The sequence below is a fragment of the Physeter macrocephalus genome, chromosome 11 (assembly GCF_002837175.3).
Source record: "Physeter macrocephalus isolate SW-GA chromosome 11, ASM283717v5, whole genome shotgun sequence".
Taxonomy (NCBI): Eukaryota; Metazoa; Chordata; class Mammalia; order Artiodactyla; family Physeteridae; genus Physeter; species Physeter macrocephalus.
Genome location: NC_041224.1, coordinates 44,839,409 through 44,853,734, shown reverse-complemented (window position 1 = coordinate 44,853,734; position 14,326 = coordinate 44,839,409). Strand labels below are relative to the sequence as shown.

Genomic DNA, 14,326 nt, shown 5'->3' with positions numbered 1-14,326 from the left:
TGTCCTGAAGTTGGTTCTCCCACCTCAGAGACACAGCCCTGACGCCTGGCTGGAGCACCACGAGCCTTTAATCCACACGGCTTAGAATAAAAGGGAGAAAAAATAGGAAGGAAGGAAGAAAGAAAGAAAGAGAGAGAGAGAGAAAGAAAGAGGATAAAACAAAGTAGGATAAAATAAAATAAAATTATTAAAATAAAAAATAATTATTAAGAAGAAAAATTTTAAAAAGTAAAAAAAAAAAACAAAAACGGGACGGTCAGAACCCTAGGACAAATGGTGAAAGCAAAGCTATACAGACAAAATCTCACACAGAAGCATACACATACACACAAAAAGAGAAAAAGGCGAAAAAAATAATATGTCTTGCTCCCAAAGTCCACCTCCTCAATTTGGGATGATTCGTTGTCTATTCAGGTATTCTACAGAAGCAGGGTACATCAAGTTGATTGTGGAGCTTTAATTCGCTGCTCCTGAGGCTGCTGGGAGAGATTTCCCTTTCTCTTCTTTGTTCGCCCAGCTCCAGGGGTTCAGCTTTGGATTTGGCCCCGCCTCTGTGTGTAGGTCGCCCGAGGGTGTCTGCTCTTCGCTCAGACCGTATGGGGTTAAAGGAGCAGCTGATTCGGGGGCTCTGGCTAACTCAGGCCGGGGGGAGGGAGGGGTACGGATGCGGGGCGAGCCTGCAGTGCAGAGGCCGGTGTGACCTTGCACCAGCCTGAGGCGCGCTGTGCATTCTCCCGGGGAAGTTGTCCCTGGATCACGGGACCCTGGCAGTGGCGGGCTGCACAGGCTCCCAGGAGGGAAGGTCTGGAGAGTGACCTGTGCTTGCACACAGGCTTCTTGGTGGCTGCAGCAGCAGCCTTAGCGTCTCATGCCCGTCTCTGGTGTCCACGCTGATAGCTGCGGCTCGAGCCCGTTTCTGGAGCTCCTTTAAGCGGTGCTCTTAATCCCCTCTCCTCGCGCACCAGGAAACAAATAGGCAAGAAAAAGTCTCTTGTCTCTTCGGCAGCTCCGCGCCTGTCTCTGGAGCTCCTTTAAGCGGCGCTTAATCCGCTCTCCTCGCGCACCAGGAAGCAAAGAGGGAAGAAAAAGTCTCTTGCCTCTTCGGCAGGTCCAGACTTCTCCCGGACTCCCTCCCAGCTAGCCGTGGCGCACTAACCCCTTCAGGCTGTGTTCACGCAGCCAACCCCAGTCCTCTACCTGGGATCCGACCGAAGCCCGAGCCTCAGCTCTCAGCTCCCAGCCCCCGCCCGCCCTGGCCGGTGAGCAGACAAGCCTCTCGGGCTGTTGAGTGCTGGTCGGCGCCGATCCTCTGTGCGGGAATCTCCGCTTTGCCCTCCGCACCCTGTTACTGTGCTCTCCTCCGTGGCTCCGAAGCTTCACCCCTCTGCCACCTGCAGTCTCCGCCCGCGAAGGGGCTTCTAGTGTGTGGAAACCTTTCCTCCTTCACAGCTCCCTCCCACTGGTGCAGGTCCCGTCCCTATTCTTTTGTCTCTGTTTTTTTCTTTTTTCTTTTGCCCTACCCAGGTACGTGCGGAGTTTCTTGCCTTTTGGAAGGTCTGAGGTCTTCTGCCAGTGCAGTGGGTGTTCTATAGGAGCAGTTCCACGTGTAGATGTATTTCTGATGTATCTGTGGGGAGGAAGGTGATCTCTGCATCTTACTCTTCCGCCATCTTCTCTCCAGTCCCAGTGTCTCTATTCTTGCAGCGATTACGTTTCAGAAAGATTTTGATTTTGTGTATCCTGTCAGTGATGTTGTTTGTGGAAGCTTATACTATAAAATCCTGAATGATGAAATCTTTTGATACTTTTTTTCAGCTTGAAAATTCTTTCCAGAATGAATAAATACATGATGATGTAAAAAATTGGTTTTGTTTTTTGTTTTGATATAGTTCTGAAACTTATTATTTTGTATTTCTAATTTAGGTGTGTCTACTTGCCATTTTGCCTGGGCTTTTCATTCTGAGGCTGAGGAAGAGCTGATTAATATGATTCCGGCAATTCAGAGAGGGGACCCTCAGTGGTCTGAGTTAAGAGCTATGGGAATAGGTTGGTGGGTCAGGAATATTAACACTCTTCGAAGATGCATTGAAAAGGTAACTTTACTTCATTGGATTTTGAAGTTAAGTCTTTTCCTAAAGCAAGATATTATCTTCCAGAAAACCTGTGGTGAGGGATTAGTATGTACATCTTGAGATCTTGAGAACTTCTTAAATAAAAATTTTTGGATCTTTAAAACTAAAACTTGCCCTTTATAAAATGTCCAAACAGTATATCAATTGTCTTTTGCCATATATACTAAGTATATAATTTTTATGGAACAGAAATATTTTCTGCTATCAGTTGAGGTGCGTCCTAGTTTAAGAAAATACAAACTGTATGTCAGTTACGTACATTACATAGAAAAAAAAGTTCTATTTATTCATTCATTTATTTATGCATGCATGCTGCACTGCATGGCTTGCGGGATCATAATTCCCCAACCAGGATGGAACCTGCACACCCTGCAGTAGAAGCACAGAAGCGTGGAGTCTTAACCTCTGGACCGCCAGGGAAGTCCCAAATCAATCTTTTTATGTAAAAGATTCTCTGCATGGCTAGGTTAATAAATACCAAACTTCCTGTGCACATTTAAAATACCGTTCAAAAAATTTTGATTTGTGTGCACTCGAAGAACATATCTATGGCAGCAAATGACACATACTATAAATTTCTTTTTTTAACTTATTTAATTAAGTTTTTTTCCTGTGTTGGGTCTTTGTTGCTGTGTGCGGGCTTTCTCCAGCTGCGGCAAGCAAGGGCTACTCTTTGTTGCGGTGCGCGGGCTTCTCATTGCAGCGGCTTCTCTTGTTGCAGAGCATGGGCTCTAGGTGCTAGGGCTTCAGTAGTTGTGGCATGTGGGCTCAGTAGTTGTGGCACATGGGCTTAGTTGCTCTGCAGCATGTGAGATTTTCCTGGACAAGGGATTGAACCTGTGTCCCCTGCAGTGGCAGGTGGATTCTTAACCACTGCGTCAACAGGGAAGTCCCCTCATACTATAAATTTTAAAATGGGTTTTTGGAATCAGTTTTCTAGTAGAAAAAAAAATTGTTAAAATTTTTTAAGTAGAAGCTGAAAATTCTTTCAGTGTTGCAGAAACTAACCGTTATTGAGCATCTTTTGTGTACCAGGTTTGGTTCTAGTTGCTTTTCATAAATTATTTCATATAATCTTCTCGTCAGCTGCATGTTACCATCTCGATTTTCCACCTGATAGAACTACGACTCAGAGAGGTTGGGTAACCAGCCCAAACTCCCATCATTTAAAAGTGTTAGATTTAGTCTGTGCCCTTTCTACTCTGTTGTGATTAGGAGAGTGGAATTGTCATTGTTTTGTTTACTTTTAGGAGTCCATTGAAATTCTCAGAAGTACAATTAATGATACTACATTTGTGGAGTATGAATTCATTTCTCCCAAGAGGAATTTATTCCTCTACAGTAGTAGTTTCTAAATTTTAGTGTTTGAAGAATCACCTGGCAAACTTGTTTGAAACACACATCCCTCACTTCCACTCTCAGAAGTCTTCATTTAGTAGGTTGGAGGTGGTAGGGCTGTGGCATCTTCATCTGAATTAGCATCCTGTGATTCTGGTGTTCATGGTCCTCACATCACAGTTTGAAATGTAAGTGTAAAAGTGTCATTTTCCTGCTACATGTAAGGCTGCCAATAAGGTATAAGTATTTCTCTTCTCAGAATGGGCAGATGTAAGAAGGAATTTGTTCTCAGACCAACCAAGAGATGTAGTTTCTGATGTACAGGGAAATTAATTGTTATAGCATATAAATTACACAATATCTACGTTAATTTTTTTTTTTTTTTTTGGCCACGCCACACGGCTTGTGGGATCTTAAGTTAGTTCCCAGACCAGGAATTGAACCTTTGCCTTCGGCAGTGAAAGCACCAAGGACCACCAGGAAGTCCCCATTAAATTTTTTTCATATCCCAAAGCAATGGAAAAAGAGGAGGACATATTTTATCTGAAATGTTCAGATGTTGCCTACAAAGTCTCTTCAGTTTCTTGTCATCAGTGTGTTGTGTCATTATAATTGAGTATTTCTGATATATACATATGATTTATTTCCACAAGTAATTTATCTCTTAAAATTAAATCAAAAGGATATGTAAAATTTTTGCCCTTGAAATATATGTTATATTGGGTTGGCCAAAAGGTTCATTCGTTTTTTTCTATAGGATGGCTCTAGTAGCACTTAGTTGTCTTCAACTTCATTCGAAACAAATTTTTAGATTGTATTGTGACAGCTGTCATATCAGCACGCATTTTAAAAAAAGCTTATCAAAATTGGTGAATTTTTGTGTAGCCATTTTAATATTGAAGATAAAAGGAAAAAAGCAACACTTTCGGCATATTATGCTTTATTATTTCAAGAAAGGTAAAAACACAACTGAAACACAAAAGATTTGTGCAGTGTATGGAGAAGGCGCAGTGACTGATCAAACATGTCAAAAGTGGTTTGTGAAGTTTTGTGCTGGAGATTTCTTGAGAAGCTGGATGATGCTCCACCGTCGGGTAGACCAGTTGAAGTTGATAGGGATCAAATCGAGACATTAACTGAAAACAGTCAACGTTATACCACGCCGGAGATAGCCGGCATACTCAAAATGTCCAAATCAAGCGTTGAAAATCATTTGCACCAGCTTGGTTATGTTAATCGCTTTGATGTTTGGGTTCTGCTAAGTTAAGCAAAAAAAACCTTCCTGACCGTATTTCCTCATGCGATTCTCTACTGAAAGGTACCAAAAACGTTCCGTTTCTACAACAAATTGTGATGGGTAATGAAAAGTGGATACTGTACAATAATGTGGAATGGAAGAGATCATGGGGCAAGCGAAATGAACCACCACCAACCACACCAAAGGCGGTCTTCATCCAAGGAAGGTGATGTATATGGTGGGATTGGAAGGGAGTCCTCTATGATGAGCTCCTTCTGGAAAACCAAACGATGAATCCCAACAAATACTGCTCCCATTAGAGCAACTGAAAGCAGCACTTGACAAAAAGCATCTGGAATTAGTCAACCGAAAACACATAATCTTCCATCAGGATAACATAAGACCACATGTTTCCTTGATGACCCGGCAAAAACTGTTACAGCTTGGCTGGGAAGTTCTGATTCATCTGCTGTATTCATCAGACATTGCACCTTCGGGTTTCCATGTATTTTGGTCTTTACAAAGTTCTCTTAATGGAAAAAATTTCCATTCCCTGGAAGACTGTAAAAGGCACCTGGAACAGTTCTTTGCTCAAAAAGATAAAAAGTTTTGGGAAGGTGGAATTATGAAGTTGCTTGAAAACTGGCAGAAGGTAGTGGAACAAAACGCTGAATACGTTGTTCAATAAAGTTCTTGGTGAAAATGAAAAATGTGTATTTTATTTTTACTTAAAAGCCAAAGGAACTTTTTGGCCAGTCCCAAAACTCATTAGCTGAAGATGAATAAAAATTCTTGTAATAATTATTAAACATTGAAGTACTAAGTTAAATGATTGAAGGCAGAGAAAATACTGAAAAAGGGGAAGAGGAATAAAAGCATTTTTGTGATGTGATTTTAGGTGTCTTTCCCCCTCTTTACCATGCCTTGCTAGCTTCCTGCTCTACCATCAGTCAGTGTTCATTAATAAAACATCCATTGTTTTTTATCGTTATGCCTCTCAACTTAGTTATTTGCAGAGGTTATATCAGTATCTTTGAGAAATATGTGGTCTGTATGGTACTGTATTCAAAACCATACGATTATGTACAGCAATGTTACTGGCTTAATCATTTTTAAACTTACATTGAGTTGATTGGTTCTTTATAAAGTCAGCAACTTCGGTCATATGGCTCAAAGGAGGTTATCAGTTATGGTATAAGGGGAATTATGTATTCATTAAGACTTTTTCTCATGGAATTTCTAAGAACTGAAATTTGAAAGCCCTTCAAAATAATGGAGCTTCAATCACCTGTATTTTAATTACACACCAGAAAGAATGTGTCAGTCCTTCAGAACTGTCAGAATTTGATTGAAAAATACTGGAGGGCTTCCCTGGTGGCGCAGTGGTTAAGAATCTGCCTGCCAATGCAGGAGACACGGGTTCGAGCCCTGGTCTGGGAAGATCCCACATGCCGCGGAGCAACTAGGCCTGTGAGCCACAATTACTGAGCCTGCGCGTCTGGAGCCTGTGCCCCACAGTAAGAGAGGCCGCGACAGTGAAAGGCCCGCGCACTGCAATGAAGAGTGGCCCCTGCTTGCCGCAACTAGAGAAAGCCCTCGCACAGAAACAAAGACCCAACACAGCCAAAAATAAATAAATAAATAAATAATTTTTTTTAAAAAAGAAAAATACTGGAAAATTACGTTTAAAGAAAAAAACTAAAACATTTATTTTTGTCTGTATTTTTAAAAGTGTGTGTGTATGCATGTGCGTGAATATAATTGATATTTGTTTACAGTTGTCTGTATCAGTTGAGAGAGCTTTAAATTGTGAAATCACATATACGTACCATAGAAGTCAGCATTTTAACTTTTACAAAACATCAAGAAATTTAATATGTCTAATTTTCAAGAAAAGGTCTCACTGGGAATTCCCTGGCGGTCCATGGTTAGGACTCTGTGCTTCCACTGCTGGGGGCCCAGGTTCGATCCCTGGTTGGGGAACTAACTTCCTGCAAGCTGTGCAGCACAGCCAGAAAAAAAAAAAAGAAAAGGTCTCACCTATCAAATATTCTGCATTCTTTATTGTGTCCTATGTTAGACAGTTTTATTACTACATGGGTTCTAATCCCTTTTACACCCCTTACTTACTGTGTGACCTTAGGCAATTCAGTTAACCTCTTTGTGTCTCAGTCACCTCATGTGTAAAATGGGGATAATAATAGTACCTCTTGGATCGTGGTGATTCAGTAAGATAAGTGAAAGGTGTCTAGTACATGGTAAGTAGTCAGTAAATACTAGTTGCTGTTATTACTTTTATTGTAATTACTGGTATACAAAGGGTTGTTTCTAGGAGCATGTATTATAAGCTACTGGTGATTGTGGAATAGAGTCAGCTCTTCCCATCTGCATAGTTTCTGTCAGCCATGGAAGTAGTAGGGAAGCATTAATTGTTGTAATTTGTTTATCAACTAGTTAATTCAGTATAATTTTTTATTGACTGTTTAGGTTGCCAAAGCTTCTTTTCAAAGGAACAATGATGCCTTGGATGCTGCATTATTCTACCTTTCAATGAAGAAGAAAGCAGTAGTGTGGGGTCTATTTAGGTAAATTTCCTTAACACTTAATATGGTTTAATGGAATGAAGATTGTGCTGTGACTCAGAAACATAATGCTTTTGAAAGTACTTAGATAAATCAGTTTCCTTTTTTGTGCCTTGATTCCTTTATCTGCCAAACAAATAGGCAGAATATCATTTGAACTTAACCTGAAGAGTGGGATATTGTTAAAAATAAGTTGATAAAAGCACTTTGGAAAGTAAAGAGTGCACTTGCTTCCTATTCATGTATACATAAGTTTTCTCCTTATTAGAAGAAATGAAGAGAAGCTTAATAACAAATACCTACCACTAAAGTTGTTATTGTTCTTCTTTTAGATGGATGTTTGAGGTTTTCATTTTCTATTTTCATATATTCTGTAAAGGATTAAAACTATTTTAAATTTGGTTTAACCACTGATGTTTGTGCTCTGGTTCCCAGGTCACAGCATGATGAAAAAATGACAACATTTTTCAGCCACAACTTTAATGAAGATAGATGGCGTAAAGCCGCTTTGAAAAATGCTTTCTCTTTACTTGGAAAACAACGCTTTGAACAATCTGCTGCTTTTTTCTTGTTAGCTGGTTCATTGAAAGATGCCATTGAGGTATAACTAAGAAAACATGCTGTGAAATACCTGTAAGAGCTTGAAAACCTGGGAAGATCATGGAGGAGACTGTACTGTTTGGTCATATGTTTGTAAGGATAGAGGGTAGAGAATAACTACAGAGATTACTAACTTAAATAGTAGCACAATGATAATGGAATTATAAATAAATACATGTAGAAACATAAATGAAAAATTTTAATAGAGAATATTGCATTTCAAGATAAGTATATGTATTTCAAGTACAAGTGTATGGAAAAAATGGTTTATGAATATCTTTTTCCTGACCATCTTGTGATTCTGAACTATTTAAGTATGTATAGGTCACAATCTCCTTACTTTGTGTAGACATGCAGATATTTTAAGTTCTTTTTCTTCTAAATGAAATTCATAGATAAGGAACTGAGATTGCAATTTATACTGTTTTGAAATGTAGTCTTAGATATTGGAAGGTGAATGGGAAGAGGTAAAACTTCGTATTTTTTGATACACAATCTTGGTAGCTGATTAAGAGAGTAATTACAAATATTTCTGTTGTTTATGAGATATTCCTTTTAGGATACCTGTTATTATAATGAATAATCCAAACAGGTGAAGGAAAAACATAATTGGAAATAATACATCATAGAAAAAATAGGAAATAGCCAACAAAGTGAAAGTACTTTATGTTTAGAATGAGTCATATTTTCAGAATTATCTCAGATGTATGATTTTTTAAAGTAACAAATATTTATAATTTTGAAATGGGAAGCTTAGCCTAGAAGATACTCAGACAAAGAAGAGAAATGTTGATTGAGTGAGAGATGCTCATATTGCCTGAATGACCTCAGATTCTCAGATGAGTAGCTACTTTAGAATATAAACTCAGAGAGAGTAAGAATAGAGTATATGGCTTTATTTCTTAAGTTATTTGCTATGTAAGTAGAAGATTCTTTTAAAATAGTAATAATTATGTTTATATGGAAATATACTTGGAAATTAAGAGGAACTGATATATATAAATTCAGATGTCATAAGTGGTATTTAATTTAAAGATGAATGTTATCTGAATTGATCTAAGTCTGAGATGGTGTTGATATGCTTCGTTTTATGCATTTTTTATAAATGATCTTTCTAGGCTGGAAGCTACTCAGTTCTAGTTTCTTAATCTTCCTGCTATTCCTTAATCTCCTTTCAAGCAGGTATTTAACTACCCTTCACTGTCTCAACCTCTGGACCTCTTCTCTCCACTGTGAGAATATAAATAGTGGATAATTTCAGGATATCAGTTGGATATTTCATATCTCTAAATAATTATCATTAAATAAGTATTTCTTAATATTTAAATTTGTAGGTATGTCTTGAAAAAATGGAAGATATCCAGCTAGCCATGGTAATTGCCCGTTTATATGAATCTGATTTTGAGACTTCATCCACCTATCTATCCATCCTAAATCAGAAGATTTTGGGTTGCCAAAAGGATGCCTCAGGATTAGATTGCAAAAGATTACATCCTGATCCTTTCTTACGTAGTCTTGCGTACTGGGTAATGAAAGATTATGCCCGAGCCTTGGACACGTTATTGGAACAAACACCGAAGGAGGATGATGAACATCAAGGTAGAACATTTTGTGGATTTCTCTTTTTCTTTTTTAAAAGAAGACAGTTTCTGAACTGATGTTTACTTAGGTAATACACACACACACACACACCCCCACACAACCGATCATTACCAGATTTACTTTTCAACTTTGAGAAATTAGTATCAAAATTTCTTGTTCAGCTAAAGGTTTAGTCACTTACTATCTATAATTGAATCTAGCATTTTATCATAATTTGAGTAGTAAAAGAAGACTTCACACACATTTTTTACTCTCATAGCTATATATCAAGGCATATAAGATTACCATACTATTCTAATTTCATATATATTAGACTGAAGCATACAGAATGTTTCCACATTACACAGCTCTTTCCATGTATCATAATAGCCAGTTTTCTAAAAAAGTGTAAATTTTGGCTGTTACACATATTGGTTTAGTGTATGGGCCTACAAAACCTTTATTTTTGTGTGGCAAACTTTCTTTACTCTTAGTTATCCCAAATAATTTAGATTTTTAAAAGCATTTGGAAGGTATCTAGCAGCATTGTTTGCAATAATTTAAAAAATGGAACATTTTAAGTATTCATCAATAGAATAGTTATATAAATTATAATATATCCATACTATAGAAACAGTGTGCTATTAAAAATGGGGTAGAGTGATGTGTTAATATGTGCTGTATTATTAAGTGAAAAAGTAAGATATAGAACAATATGGTTCTTGTTGCACTTTATATATATATATTGTATATATACACACGTGTGTGCACACACATACTGTGTTTGGTTCCCACTCCCTCTCCATTTTTTGTTTTTTGGAACAAATCACAAGAAACTACTGGCACTGGTTATCTTTTGGGAATAGGAGTGGGGAGATACAAGCTTTTACGTTTCATTTTGTACTTTCCATAGTTATAATTTTCTAGCCTTCTATTTTTATTACATATTATTTTTAAACACTAAAAGAGCTTACATGAATAAAGAGATTCAGGCTCAATTTTTACTTTCTTCTTTACAAAAAAGAAATATAATATTTTAATACAGTAGTCCCCCCTTATCCACAGGGATTATGTTCCAAGACTCCCAGTGGATGACTGAAATTGTGGATAGTACCAAATCCTATATAAACTATGTTTTTTTAATATATATATGATAAAGTTTAATTTATAAATTAGGCACAGTAAGGGATTAACAACGGTGACTAATAATAAAATAAAATAGAACAATTATAACAATATACTGTAATGAAAGGTGTGGTTTCTCTCACTCAGAATCTTATCATACAAATTTATTGCCTTTTCCATCTTAACGAAGCACTTACCATGCACTGTGCCCATAACTTTTTTTTTTTTTTTTTTGTGGTACGCGGGCCTCTCAACTGCTGTGGCCTCTCCCGTTGCGGAGCGCAGGCTCCAGACGCGCAGGCTCAGTAGTTGTGGCTCACGGGCCCAGCCGCTCCGCGGCACGCGGGATCCTCCCGGACCGGGGCACGAACCCGTGTCCCCTGCTTCGGCAAGCGGACTCTCCACCACTGCGCCACCAGGGAAGCCCTGCCCATAACTTTTGCAGTTTGAGGTGTGGCAGAAAAGCTAGCATGAATTTCTTTTTCCTGCTTCACAATTTCATGGACAGAAGATTCATTCTGACCATAGATCTTAGTACCCTCAGCTTACAAATTTTTTACTTTCCTTATTAAATAGAGAACTTTCAAATTTTCACTTAAAGGAGGCACTTACGGCTTCTCTTTGGCATAGATGAACTGCCAGCATCACTACTCTTGCACGTGGGGCTGTTATTAAGTATTATAAAATGAGGGTGACTTGAACACAAGCACTGTGGTGCCGTGACAGTGGATCTGATAATCCAGGTGGCTACTAAATGACTAATGGGTGGAATACTCTGGACAGGATGGAGCGAGATTTTTGTCATGCTACTCAGAACCACTCACAATTTAAAACTTATGAATTGTTTATTTCTGAAATTTTCCATTTAATATTTTTGGACCTCAGTTGACCTCAGGTAACTGAATCCATGGAAAGCAAAACTGCAGATAAGGAGGGACTACTGTAAATATTTTTAAATTTTTTTAAAGGAAAGGAAATAAAACCTTTAGAAGAAAAATAAATATCTGAGCTACCCAGGTAATTTTAATAAAATGTACACATTTTTACAGAAGGAAGATTCTGTTTATTTCTTAATGTTTTCCAGGTTAAGTTTTAAAAGGTTGTTATTGGGGAAATTTTTATGTATACGTAAAAGAGTGAATGATATAATGAAAGTCTGTGACTCTGTCATCCAGTTTCAGTCGTTATCAACTCATAACCAACCTCGGGTCATATATATATTCCCATCCTTTCCACACTCTCCCATTCTCAATACTGTATAGATTCATTTTGAAGCAAACTCAACAGATCATTTCATCTGTGAAAATTGCAACATGCATCTCTAAAAAATGAGGACTCTAAAAAACAATAACACATGTCGTTGTTATAACACATAACAATTTTATTAGTAATTAAATACTCAGTGTTCAAATTTCCCTGGTTCTCTCATATCATAAAATCATATACAGTTGATTTGTTTGAATCAAGATCCAAATGATGCCTATACATGGTGATTGGCTGAGGTGCCTCTTATGTCTGTTTTGATCCATATTTAGTTACCCCCTCCCCCAGTTTATTTGTTAAAGAAGTCGGATTGTTTGTCCTGTAGTTTCTTGAGTATTGGATTTTTCTGGTTGTGTTCCTGATGTTTCACTTAATGCTTTCCCCCCCCATGTTCTCTGTATTTCCTGTAAATTGGTAATTAAGATTTTAGAGGCTTTTATCAGATTTTTTGGCAGAAATATTTCATAGTTGGGTGGAGTACTTCCACCAGGGAACTCATAATGTTAGCTTATTTTGCTTTTTGTGGAATTAACAGCTATCAATGACTGCTGTCCACATCCCTTATTTCATTAGTGTTTATAAACTGATAATATTCTAAATACATCGTTTTATTTTTCCTTTATGAGCTGGAATGCTTCTTAGAGTACAATCTCCCTTGGCAATGGTTTGATTACTCTGAGTTCCAGTAGTATGCATAGTAAAGGGAACATAAATGTTTGACTCTTCCTCTTTTTATTTACCAATTTTCAAAATAATAGCTTGGTTCTCTAGCATCCTACAAAGGTGAGCAATTAATTAGCTTTTACTTTTTAAGGTTTTTTTGGAAAAATATATTTATTTATTTTTGGCTGTGTTGGGTCTTTGTTGCTGTGTGCAGGCTTTCTCTGGTTGCGGCGAGCAGGGTCTACTCTTTAATTGCAGTGTGCAGGCTACTCATTGCGGTGGCTTCTTCTGTTGCGGAGCATGGGCTCTAGGCGCACGGGCTTCAGTAGTTGTGGCTCGCGGGCTTAGTTGCTCCGTGGTGTGTGGGATCTTCCCAGACCAGGGCTCGAACCCGTGTCCCCTGCATTGGCAGGCAGATTCTTAACCGCTGTGCCACCAGGGAAGCCCTTTTAAGGTTATTTTGAACTCATAGATTTAGATAGATTTGTGTTTTAATCCATTGCAGGTTATTAGTATGGATGCTCAGATTATCTCATCTTTAACCAATCGGAGCCTCTTTAAGTTCTTGAATACCTTTGACATTATTCTTTGATAGTTTATGGCAAGATGTTTCAGACTTATCTTATGCATCTCCTGCCCAAGACCTGGAAATGGCCATTCCTCCAAAGAATCCTGGTTCCTTTTAGTTGGGAGTAACATTTAGAGACCACAGCCTGGGCACAGGGATCCTCACTGCTAGTGGTTTGGTCATTGTTTCTAGGCTATTTCAGTGAATGAAGCTAGGAAATTCCACCGCCCCATACCCCACCACCCGAGATACATGTGTTCACAAGTATCACATTTCTAATTCAGATATAGAGTATAGGGTTCTTTCTTCTGAGATTTCAAATTTGTGTCTTATAATGAAAAGCTTGGATTCTTATGACATTAACACAGTTCCTTGCTGTTTTATATACATATAATAGTTTCAGAATAATGATGTAGATATTTTCATAACAACATGGTAACTGAGAAGAATTTAAGTTTTTTTTTTTTGCATTTCTTTTTTTTTTAACATCTTTACTGGAGTATAATTGCTTTACAATGGTGTGTTAGTTTCTGCTTTATAACAAAGTGAATCACCTATACATATACATATATCCCTATATCCCCTCCCTCTTGCATCTCCCTCCCACCCTCCCTATCCCACCCCTTTAGGTGGTCACAAAGCAACCTGCTGATCTCCCTGTGCTATGCAGCTGCTTCCCACTAGCTCTCTATTTTACATTTGATAGCGTGTATATAAGTCCATGCCACTCTCGCACTTTGTCCCAGCTTCCCCTTCCCCCTCCCCATATCCTCAAGTCCATTCTCTATGTCTGCGTCTTTATTCGTGTCCTGCCCCTGGGTTCTTCATAACCATTTTTTTTTAGATTCCATATATATGTGTTAGCATATGGTATTTGTTTTTCTCTTTCTGACTTTACTCTATATGACAGACTCTAGGTCCATCCACCTCACTACAAATAACTCAATTTCATTTCTTTTTATGGCTGAGTAATATTCCGTTGTATATATGTGCCACATCTTCTTTATCCATTCAATTGTCGATGGACACTTAGGTTGCTTGCATGTCCTGCCTATTGTAAATAGAGCTGCAGTGAACATTTTGGTACATGACTCTTTTTGAATTATGGTTTTCTCAGGGTATATGCCCAGTAGTGGGATTGCTGGGTCATATGGTAGTTCTATTTGTAGTTTTTTAATGAACCTCCATACTGTTCTCCATAGTGGCTGTATCAATTTACATTCCCACCAACTGCGCA

General features: G+C 38.1%; 1 protein-coding gene across 2 annotated transcripts in view; it reads left to right on the top strand.

The window, feature by feature from the left end:
• DMXL2 (Dmx like 2) overlaps window positions 1–14,326 on the top strand; it is a 188,962-nt gene that overhangs the window by 136,641 nt on the left and 37,995 nt on the right. For both annotated transcript variants that reach the window (XM_024128767.3, XM_024128766.3), the window contains exons 20-23: window positions 1,924–2,093; window positions 7,195–7,292; window positions 7,725–7,890; window positions 9,224–9,488. In XM_024128767.3, the coding sequence (XP_023984535.1) occupies window positions 1,924–2,093; window positions 7,195–7,292; window positions 7,725–7,890; window positions 9,224–9,488 (699 nt within the window). The remainder of the gene's footprint in view (window positions 1–1,923; window positions 2,094–7,194; window positions 7,293–7,724; window positions 7,891–9,223; window positions 9,489–14,326) is intronic.